At 46.5% G+C, this 11,121-nt stretch overlaps 2 protein-coding genes across 2 annotated transcripts; one reads left to right on the forward strand and one right to left on the reverse strand.

The window, feature by feature from the left end:
• Nucleotides 1-300: 300 nt before the first annotated feature.
• On the forward strand, nucleotides 301-4,337 carry thoc1 (THO complex 1; the record flags this gene model as incomplete). The annotated part of the gene is made up of 15 exons (XM_056411239.1): nucleotides 301-434; nucleotides 589-671; nucleotides 784-857; nucleotides 939-1,047; nucleotides 1,146-1,280; nucleotides 1,785-1,885; nucleotides 1,967-2,033; nucleotides 2,107-2,157; nucleotides 2,256-2,326; nucleotides 2,443-2,538; nucleotides 2,628-2,693; nucleotides 2,779-2,862; nucleotides 3,455-3,602; nucleotides 3,693-3,777; nucleotides 3,945-4,337. Coding segments are annotated over 15 exons (1,582 nt in total), but the record flags the coding sequence as incomplete, so codon positions are not given.
• Nucleotides 4,338-5,232: 895 nt separating this feature from the next.
• Nucleotides 5,233-10,882, reverse strand: usp14 (ubiquitin specific peptidase 14 (tRNA-guanine transglycosylase)). Its single transcript, XM_056411240.1, has 14 exons — nucleotides 10,650-10,882; nucleotides 10,450-10,554; nucleotides 8,702-8,805; nucleotides 8,193-8,251; nucleotides 7,571-7,701; nucleotides 7,393-7,473; nucleotides 7,197-7,279; nucleotides 6,931-7,045; nucleotides 6,665-6,730; nucleotides 6,462-6,554; nucleotides 6,248-6,376; nucleotides 6,068-6,125; nucleotides 5,495-5,602; nucleotides 5,233-5,407 (listed from the first exon to the last, which is right to left on the reverse strand). The coding sequence occupies exons 2-14, from the start codon at nucleotides 10,549-10,551 to the stop codon at nucleotides 5,256-5,258; spliced, it is 1,281 nt and encodes a 426-aa protein (XP_056267215.1). The 5' UTR covers nucleotides 10,552-10,554; nucleotides 10,650-10,882; the 3' UTR covers nucleotides 5,233-5,255.
• Between the last annotated feature and the right edge of the window lie 239 nt (nucleotides 10,883-11,121).

Consider the following 11,121-nt stretch of genomic DNA (forward strand, 5'->3'; position numbering starts at 1 on the left):
GTTTGTTTGTGCGCTGTCTCTTATACACATCTCTCTCTTTGCATGTGATTACTGTTTATTTGAGTGTAGAAATATTGTACACCAGAACATATCTCTAATATTATCACATACATCTAATTCATTTGAAACCTTCAAATATAGGATGGGATATTTTCCAGAAAATGTATTCTAAGAAAAGGTGATCATGTTTCTTTCAAGCCGTCAGGGGCCACATAAAATGACGCGGTGGGCCGGACTCGGCCCGCGGGCCTTGTGTTTGACACCCGTGTTGTTGATGAACCACACGTTGCATGTTTAAAGGGTGACGCTGTTTGTAACACACCTGTCGATCCGTGTAGATCTCCTGAGGAGGCTGTCCAAATCCCAGAATACGGTATTCTGTGGGCGAATCCAGCTCTTCCTGGCACGTCTCTTCCCTCTGTCTGAGAAATCAGGTAAACGCATGTGTGTGTGTGTGTGTGACCTTTTAAATAAAGAAGACGACGTCCACTCCACATGCACGTTATGTGTGATCGTTTATGTGGCCACCATCTTTTGACCTCGTCCGGTTGCACTTTTTTGACGCACGGCCATTTGTGTTCATTCCAGGGCTCAATCTGCAGAGCCAATTTAATCTGGAAAACGTGACGGTGTTCAACAAGAACGAACAAGAGAGCACTTTCGGCCAGAAGGTAAAGCGTTGACCCCTGATGACGATGATGATGATGACGATGACGAGTGAGAATCTGAATCGTAACTGTAAAATGATAGTTTATTCTTCATTTTTGTTCTCCATGTTTATAGCCTACAGAGGAAAAGGAGGACGGCATGGAGGTGGAGGAAGGAGAAATGGGAGAGGAGGACGCTCCTGCCCCATGGTCAGTGGAAGACTGCAACGTGTAGGACGCCGTTTCATGTTATCGTTTATTAATTCATTCGGCATCGTTTATTACTTTCAGTTCCATTCCAATTGACTACAACTTGTACAGAAAGTTCTGGACTCTGCAGGACTACTTCCGAAACCCCGTGCAGTGTTACGATAAATTATCCTGGATGACATTCCTGAAGGTAATTAACTTCGCCGCAGCATCAGAAGCCGCTCTGCTGCCTCGCCCGTGGCAACGACTCGCTGCCGGTGTGAATTCCTCTTTTTGTCGCGCGCACAGTTCTCAGACGAGACGCTGGCCGTGTTCAAGAGCTACAAGCTGGACGACATGCAGGTCTCCAAGAGGAAGCTGGAGGAGCTGAGGGCGTCCGGAGGGGAGCACGTCTACTTTGCCAAGTTTCTAACCAGTGAAAAGGTGAGAGAACGATTGTGTTTATACCATGTTCCACGTTTCCTTGGCCACGGAGTCTCCGGGGGGTCTCGGCGCTGGCTTGTGGTCCAATTATGTTGTTTTTTTAAACGTTTTGCGAAGGCCTTATGCACTCGGTACTAAAAACTTGGAACAAGTGTTTCTTTGAAAATAGAGTAACAACACGGCCGTTGTCACACGGTCTAAGAACATGTGCCGGCTTCTGAGCAGTCTGCGGTGGTATTATTCCCCGTTACATAATAATAATAATAATGCATACAATTTCTATAGCGCTTTTCATAGCACTCAGACGCTTTACAACACATCATTTAAAAAATCCTAAAAGCTATGCATTAAAAATTACAATAAGAATGTACCGAGCACACAATCGCACATTAAAAGCAGTTTTGAACAGGTGGGTTTTGATTTGAACGCCGACCGTTCGGTGTATTGAATATGTTTGTGTGTATTTCTGCTCACGCATCCTCACGTGTTTCTCTTCCCCTCCAGCTGATGGACTTGCAGCTCAGCGACAGCAACTTCCGGCGGCACATTCTCCTGCAGTACCTCATCCTCTTCCAGTACCTGAAGGGTCAGGTCAAGTTCAAGAGGTGACGCGCTTTCCCTCCTCTGCCTGCGTCCAACAACAACACAGTCGATCTGGGTTTCACGCTTTTGTTTTTGGTCCACAGCTCCAGCTGCGTTCTGAACGACGACCAGACGACGTGGATCGAGGAGACGACTCAGCTGGTCTTTCAGGTCGGTCCGAAATCCCACCGGCATCGCTTCCTCTCAATATAAAGTAAATTAACCTGTGCCTGTTCTCTGGCAGCTGCTGAAGGAGATCCCTCCCGACGGGGACAAGTTTGCCACCATGGTCGAAGTAAGCCACGATTTGAGAACTCTCTCGTTGTCGGGTACTCGTCGAGGATACTCACGCGCTCGGTCCACAAGTGACACGCCGAATGTTCCTCTCCGCAGCACATCCTCAACACGGAGGAGAACTGGAACGACTGGAAGAACGAGGGATGCTCGAGCTTCGTGAAGGAAAGGTACGGCGGTCGACTCGTGGCGGAGAGTCGTCGCGTTTGGTCGATCCGCGCGTCGGTCGGTCCGTTCTCGCGACAGAAATGCCAAAATGACGCTTGTTTGCGTGCCTCTTCAACAGGACGGTGGATGACAAGATCAAGAGGCCCACCAGGAAAAGACAAGCGCCGGAAGACTTCCTCGGGAAAGGGCCGGACAGCAAGATTTTCATGGGGAAGTAAGCGTCGTCACGCCGACGCCGCTGAAGCACCGAGTGCAGCGCGAGACGACCGAAAACTAATTCCCCCTCCTCTCTGTTTCCGTTAGTGACGAGTTGACTCGACTGTGGAACCTGAACCACGACAACATGGAGGCCTGCAAGTCCGACAGCAGGTCAGTGGCGCCGAACGCCAGGAAGCGGCTCTGGTCCGCCGCCGCGCTCACCGAGTAAACGTGCGGCCGTGTTGTCGCTCCTCAGGGAGTTCATGCCGCCGCTGGACGAGTTCTTCGCGGAGGCCATCGAGCAGGCCGACCCCGCCAACATGGTGGAGGACCAGTACAAGTACGTCTCGTCCGAACTGTTTATCCCCTTGGCGACGGGGCTGGACCCATTATGAAGTCGGGTCTCTGTCAAAGGTCAGGGTCACCGCGACCTCCAATCAGGCCAGTTCTCGCATCTCAGGAATGCCTTCGGCAAATTCTTTCAAATGTGGCCAAAAGCATTCACCTGGACTCGGGGCCGAGCTGATGGTGGTGGGCAGCGGTCAAGGTGACTCTGACCTCGTGTCTGACCCAATTTTTGTGAAGGCAATATTTTTCATTATATCTGGCACGAACATCCACTTGAGCTCAAGGATACGCTGATAAGAATTAAGTGGTCTTAACGTCACTGAGATTACAAAACGCTTATTTTTAAGGCAGAACACAATTCATAATTCTGACAATTTCACTAATTGTTGGATAAGAAGTTGATGTTTATATATTTTGGTCAGGCATGAATGCAAATTACAACGTGAGTGGTTACTATGACTTTTAAAAATGTTATAATTTTCTAATCTGGATTAAATGACCATGTGGTGACATTTTGCCCACAACCGTGAGTCTGTAATTGAACTTCTGCGTGACTCATCGGTTCCTTCCCGTCGACCAATCAGAGCGGTGAGGAACCCAAACTACGGCTGGCGCGCTCTGCGGCTGCTGTCCAGGAGAAGTCCGCACTTCTTCCAACCGACCAACCAGAAGTTCAAGAGCCTCGCCGACTACCTCGACAGCATGGTCAGCAAACTGGCCAAAGAGCTGCCGGTGAGGGCTCCCGTCACTCCGGGAACTAATCGGTATTTATAAAACGACTGCGCTGACGATGACCCGCTGACATTGGTTCCCTGCGTGCAGAAGGATATTCCCTCCGAGATGATCAAGACGGGGGAAGAGGACGACGACGATAACGGAGACAATCTTCTCAAAGACAGCAACGACAGTGAGTTCGATGAGTCGCTGATTCGACACTGTAGATCCTGACAGGTCGGCTATATTCAACCAAATACAATTACACCCCCTTGACCTCTAAAGATCCTGGTTTCAGTCGTGAAGCGCGTGGCCACCCTTTTCTAAAGGTCCCGCCTCTCCCCCGTGTCTTCGCTCCAGGTCCCGGCCTCCAGAGCAAGACGGTGACCAACCAGCAGATGGACGACATCGCGGCGAAGCTGGGCGGCCAGTGGAAGGCGCTCGCGTCTCACTTGGAGATGAAGGCGGCGGAGCTGCGAGAGATCGAGACGGACAGCGAGGACCTGGACATGCAGGCCAAGCTGCTGCTGGTCGCCTGGCAGGACCGAGAGGGCTCGCAAGCCACCGTGGAGAGCCTGGTCGCGGCGCTCGGCGCCGCAGGGTTCCCCGAGATCGCGGACAACCTCAGCGAGGCCTGACGTCCGCAGACTTTTTTTTTTTTTTTCATACCGAAAACATTTGGAAATTTAACATTTTTGTACGTAGTGTAGGTTTTTCACTGTAAAGCATTCCAATAAATGTTTTTACTTGAAATGTGCCGCGTCATCATTCGTTACGATCCCGCGTTAAAGAATCTCACATTTTGGTACAACAGTTTTATTTTCATCACCTATGTAAAGCAACCAATCAATAACTTATTACAGAGTTGATGGTTCGGTCTTACACGTCGTGGAGAAACAAAGCGACGCAATAGCGGCCTTCACAGGTCCGGTGCTCGGCGAGTTTGAATCTCAAGTCTTTATTTAAACTTCACAGTTAATCTCGAGGACGACCCGTTCTACACCGCTTCCTGCCCCCGCCCCACCGAAAAAGCATTAGTGAAGATTTGGCAGAGGGAATCTCATCTGTCGATACATTTCAGAACAATTCCAGGAGATGTGAGCCAAGCACGCAAGAAACGACCCGGGGTCGACCCCGCGGGCCCAGAGGGCCGACGGGTCTTCGCCGTGTCGTGAGAAACTCCAGAAAACGTCGAGGACCCCCAGCTCGGCTCGGCGTTTGTTAAAGTTGCTTAAATGACTAAAGAAATAGTTTTGCTTGTATGATATGAGCGCCTTATCAAAGGCCTTAAAAAATATACAATGTGTATAAAACATTTAATGAAACTGCGGCGCGAGGATCCGGTCCAGAGATTGCCTCTCGTCGTTTCTCCATGTTCAAAGCCCACTATAGTTGAATATTTAAACACCATTTGACAATTTTGTTTTACAAGCATCCGTGGTTCGGTTACAAAAGAAAAGAAACAAAAGAAATTAAGGTAATCGAATCTTTAAAGACACCAGTTGTATTGCACATCTGTGCAGACAGTGCTTGGAGATGGCATTTGTGTGTGTGTGTGTGTGTGTGTACGTTGTCTTCTAGAAAAAAAGAAAAAAAATCTTCCGCCGCTACGCCTCCGCTGCCTCTTCAAGTATTTCCAGCNCTAGAAAAAAGAAAAAAAATCTTCCGCCGCTACGCCTCCGCTGACTCTTCAAGTATTTCCAGCCGCCGCGGGCCGTACAGGAGAACGTACGCTATGTGCCAGTCCCCGCCGCCGGACAGCCGCAGGATGTCCTCCGGGCACACCAGGCTCACCTTGTCGTCGTCAAACTTCACCCACTCGTCTGGCGGAGGAGGCGACAAGACACGGCGGGAAACGGTTAAACATCCCGAACGCCCGCGTTCCTCTGTGGACGAACGCGGCCGCTTACCTTCTTTCCTCTTGACCCATCCCACGTAGTGACCCGAGGAGCTGGAGCGGCCTTGGTGCGTCAACACGGCCTGCAGGTCGTAGTAGCCGCTGTTGTTGGAGCCGAGGTCTGCGGCAGAATGTCACAACGCCGTCAACGCGGCCTAATAATGGACCCCGAGGGGACCAACGGACACCGCGGTGGCGCTCGGCATTGTGGGACAATGATATTTTGCAGGCACTTGAAAACCGTAAAAAGGGGGGGATTTAATATTTAATGTCTACCGTTGGTGAAGTGCAACGAGCGATACAGAATCATGAGCAAACTCAATCCGCCTTGCCGACGATCGATGCGTTGCTCACGGTTAGACATTTGTGGAAAACTTTGAAATCTAAATACATTTCTCATATTCCTGAGATGCCAATATGATGGCGTTTAGGAGAGCCAGATGTGCATAAAAACACATCGATGGCAGATTTGTCCTCATGTGCGGATGCCGTCTGCGTGCACTGTCATGTGCGCTCTGCATCAAAGCGTCCGGATGAATTCAGAACCACTTGTTTTCTCGTGAATGTCAAACATGTCCGTACGTACCGTCGGGGAAAGAGAAGGGCTCATATTTCACCTTCGCGGCATCCGTCTTGTTCAACAGCTGACGAAGACGAAGAATAACAGTGAGTCAGTGCAGCGCTGGTATTTACACCGTACGATCGAGTGGGAGATTTTTCTTCTTCTTTCCAAGACAATGAAAAGAGAGCGACAGAGCGGCCGTACCTTTTTCTGCTGCTGCTCTAGAGTCTCGTCCTCAAGCTCCGTGAACTTTGACCTGATTGGCAGCATCTTCTCCTGGATCTCTTCGGTGCAAAGCTCGAAGACATCCAGCATGAGCGGGAACTTGACGTCCTTAAAAAATAATAATTGTAATAAGACGTTAGACCGCATCAAATGACCAAATAACAACTGGGGCCGCTGGCGGCTCGAGACCAACCTTCAGGACTTTCGCATTGACGGACTCCTTCTCTTTGTAGAAAAATCGGACCATTTGAACAGTCAAGTAGGCGGGGAGACGGCTGAGTTTAGACTAGAGGTAGAAAACGGTTCAATATGGATGTTAACTTAAACTCACACTTGTTATAAAAATAAAAAAGGCCACTTCTGCCTCGAGATATTTCAGGAAAAGTACAAACTTACAGATTTGATATACAGGGCATTTCTTTCCAAGGAGGGAGACATTTTTGTGATTTCTTCCTGCAGTCTCTGGGGAGAAAAGAGTCAGACACATGAGTTCCTGCTTGTTGCCCTGGAGACAAACAAACCGCGTTCCAGTTGTTTATTTCGCCCTGGACGAACATGAAAGCAGCCGCGTTTACATTTTAAATATATTGTAACATAGAACATGTCTTGCATGTAACCACTTGGCTCCAGTTTGATTGCCTTTAGGGACGGTGGGCACGTACCAGTCTCAGTCCTGTTGCGAGGTACTTGACTTCTTGGTTGATGAAGCAACTGAGCTGCAGCTGGCTTTCCTTGCCCTTGATTGGCTCCTCGTCCTCAGCCTCTGTGCATTTCATACTGAAGAGGAGAGTTAAGGAGAAGCCCGTCGGAGTAGAGACCGTGACGCTCCACAGCGCTCTTCATCGCCAGAACGTTCAGTCAAAATCATACGGAACCCAGACATATTGAATGGAAACACGCGATCGACAGATGCACGCTGCAAGGATACGCAGTTTCAAATTCCACGCCGAAATACTGATCGATTAAGTTCTTCTTTGTAGAGGACGAGGCGGCGCCACTTCCACTCTCCACCTAGATGGAGACAAAAAGCAAAAAAGGGTTATTAGTCTTTAACTTACGTATCAATTCCAGAGTCATGCTTTCATCATCAAACACCACGCGGTAAAAAGAAGAACAGGTTTTACCTCCATGGAAGCCTCCGGCTCCAACGGCTCCAACTTTTGCTGAAGCACTCTCATCATCTGCAGCCAGCACTCGTTGGCATCCTGAGAGGACAAGGACAATAAATGAGAACATATACTAATATTTGCATTCGACGGTTATAATAACGCGGGTAAAGCTGCACTAATCTGAGCTCCTCACCTGCTGGAGGTACTGTCCCTGATCCCCCTTCTCGGCAAACTGAGGAAAGGCCATGTGGAGGAACTGCAGCAGAATAATGGGTGGCAGGCTAGATGAGGTCTTCTCCATGGTCTCATACAGGTCACGAAGGGCTGAGGATGAAAAGACGCGTGGAAATGTTCAACGTGCATTTGGTAAGTTTAGATATTAATTCGGGCTACAACGAATCGATAAAAATCCATTGTTAAAATAGTTGGCAACGAATTTCATTATCGATTCGTTGTGTCGGACTTTAAACCAACAAGTGAGTAGATGTGGTATTTAAACTAACAATGAGAATCCCAAAGCATACCGTATATATTCCGTGTAAATTAACATTTGAATATAACACATTTGCATTATTTTTCCAAAAATGTTGGGATTTTAATTTGTTCAATCACCGTTCCAGGCCTGGAAATAGGCATTTAAAAATTCCATGACTTTTCCAGGTTTACCATGACCGTACGAACCCCGTTTTGAATAAAGGGTTGAAAATTAGTTGTTTTTTTACCCTTTTAATCGAAAAAATTATCAACAGATTAATCGATTACCAAAATAAACGTTAGTTGCAGCCCTAATATTAACGTTACGAGGCTGCTGGTACCTGCGGTGATGTATTGTGACGGTGCGTTCGCCCCTGAAGATCGCAGAGCACCTGTATACCTGCAGGGGGGAGAGATGAGTTCAGCGAGAGACAGGGAATATTCACGGAATAGGACAACTAGAGAAGGAACTAGAGCGGGCACTCGGTAGAGCGCATACCTTCGCAAATCACAAGACTGGGCATTGAATTATGAACATGTTGGCATTAGTTGCATGCCAATTGGATTAAAATTGACCGCTATGGTAAAAAGAAGATGTTGACCTTTTCATGACCTTTGACCCGATCGATCCCAAAATCTAATCAAATGGTCCCCGGATAATAACCAATCATCCCGCCAAATTTCATGCGATTCGGTTTAATACTTTTTGAGTTATGCGAATAACACGCACGCACGCATACAAAATAAATACACGCCGATCAAAACATGAAAACATTTTCAATGCGAAGGTAAAGACGCATTTCAACGACACATAAGCAGCATGTCAAACCTCTGAGGGCTCACAACGCACCTTCTGAGAGCAGTTTTGAGCTCCGGCACAGAGCGCAGACACTGCACCGTGGCGTTCATGTAGCAGGTGTTGCCCAGGTTGGTCAGCCCACATGGCAGCTCCATCTGGACACAGAGGGAACAGTTCCTCCAAACGTACAAGTGTCGACGAGCGTCTTCTTTGTAGTTTTAAAACACACTTAAAGGGCTTCTGAAGAGACTTTTAAAAAGTTGTGTTGGTCACTGACGTTATCTTCTTCCAATAATAAATATAGATAACCTCAAATCATACAGCACCTATCATATACTGATGATTGAACCAGGATTAAAACATTCTGAACTGCAATGAGGAAATTAAAAAAAGGTATAAAATAGCCAACCATTCTATAACAAACAAATAAAACGATAATATATTTTTTAAGGAAGACACATGTGGCATACTAAACGATTACTTTTCCAAACAAGAATTACTTGATGACGTTAATGCCGTTATTTATTAAACAATATTATTTGGGCACTGTGGTTTTTTTGTGTGACTTTTGGACTGAAATTCTATGACGCACTTCACCGTGTCCATTTTATGACATTTGTAGAGCCATTACTTTTTTATAATACCATGTTTTGATTGTAAATGTATGACTTTAATCATTTTATGGCATAATATATAAATTGACATTGTAAAAAAAAAAAAGGGAAAAAAAAGGTATGACAGACCTTTTATGACAGACTATAATATGACTTTAAATGATCATTTTAAATGATATGTTATGTCATACTATGTAATATCTTTAATATTAGTAATGCAGTAACGTGTTGTGCATATTTACCCATTGTTGACAACTGTAACGGGAATAAATATTATCTATCTCACCCATTTGCTGTGGGCATCACCTCAGCTAACGAAGGTTTGAACTCGAGCCCCTACTCGTGTGTGTGTGTGTGTTGCTCGTGTGTGTGCGTGTGCTGCTCGCGTGTGTGTGTCGCTCGACTGCAGCTACACCCTCTTGTGCAAATATGGTCCCTTCTGGTTCCAGAAAACAAGATGGCAACGCCCCGATCCACCCACGTTAAGCGTCACTTTGGCGCACTCGTAACCGAGACGGCGTTAACGAGACGACATCCATGAAATCTTGCGATTACGGAAACCCTTCGGAGTCGTGTCGAAATTCTTTGCAAACTATGCCATTGTTACCAGTGTGTTTGTCTGTGTTCAGTTGGTTTTTATCCTAATTACAGTATACCCGAGTTTCCATTTGTGCTGAGAAATTAGAGTGCTGCTATGAGGAGCTATTAACATGTGAAATAAATAGATTAGTGTGGATTTCAACGAATTGCTGGCATGGGCACAGAAAATCAAATCAGCTACGACCATTTATATTTATAAACACGACTCTGCTGTGGCGAACTGAAAATGTTCAGAACAAGAAGTGAACGCAGACTAAACAGCAGCACAAGATGAAGTGACAGCAGTAGTTTAAACGAGTTTAGTGCCCAATTCCTCTTCAGTAAATGATGATAATGAAAAAAAAAAACTTGCAGTCTGCATCTTTAGGGGTACATTTCTCAGATCAACAAATGCTGACGTGGCGAATCTCTCATTTTCAGAGGCTGATCTCCCAATAGGGACATGTACTGTATATTTAATTAAATATGTTCTCTACTTGGTAACCATCACATTGAGGGAAACGTGTCGACCTGGCCAAGTCAGTGCCGAAAACAACAATCTCCATCTTTGTTTTAGGCGGACTGCTAATTTTCAGGCTGACTCACCGCCGAGGCCAGCTGCTCCTCAGTCATGTCCTCCACAAACACGGGCCGCACAGAAGGCTCCTCGGGCAGGGCTTCAGCGGAGCCCATCATCAGCAGAGTCATTCCCTACAAACAATTATAGAAACACACAGAAATTCACCAATTTGTTCAAATACATTTGGCGGTATAAGTCTGAACACGCAAACATCTCAAATACTCACATTTTTCAGTTTAATGTTTCCCCACTCGTCATCCTAGAATGAGAACAAGACATTGGTGACCTTCTTAAATACAACTCGGGGATAAGGCTACCACGACGCGTTTCTTACTCCAAGGCACATTCCACGCATAGTTTCATCATGTCACTTTAACATGCACTTTAACTGGAGGCCTCCTCCACACACATGCCACTTTAACTTAAACACACGTCACATGTAACACACACCTAAACACTTTAACGTTATTTGTTGTCCGAGCACTTTATCTTGACTTATACTTAAGTTCACTGTTGCTGTCGCGTTGATCGTTGTTTGTCATGTCTAAATGGTGCACCTTCCGCCAAAAAAAATTCCTCGTTTGTGTAAAAATTCCTGGCAATAAAACTGTTTCTGATTAAAAACAAAAGGCTCACTGAATTCTTACAGCTACTGAGCTTTGTAGTTTCAACAAACGGGGGTACAAAGTGAGTTTGTT

Source organism: Pseudoliparis swirei, unplaced genomic scaffold (genome assembly GCF_029220125.1).
Source record: "Pseudoliparis swirei isolate HS2019 ecotype Mariana Trench unplaced genomic scaffold, NWPU_hadal_v1 hadal_173, whole genome shotgun sequence".
In the NCBI taxonomy this organism is placed as follows: domain Eukaryota; kingdom Metazoa; phylum Chordata; class Actinopteri; order Perciformes; family Liparidae; genus Pseudoliparis; species Pseudoliparis swirei.

Coding starts and splice junctions, on each gene's coding strand:
- usp14 (XM_056411240.1), bottom strand. CDS start 10,551: ATGACTCTGCTGATGATGGGCTCCGCTGAAGCCCTGCCCGAGGAGCCT. Junction 6,377..6,461: donor TCAATGCGAAAGTCCTGAAG/GTTGGTCTCGAG, acceptor TTATTTTTTAAG/GACGTCAAGTTCCCGCTCAT. Junction 5,408..5,494: donor ATGGGTCAAGAGGAAAGAAG/GTAAGCGGCCGC, acceptor CTCCTCCGCCAG/ACGAGTGGGTGAAGTTTGAC.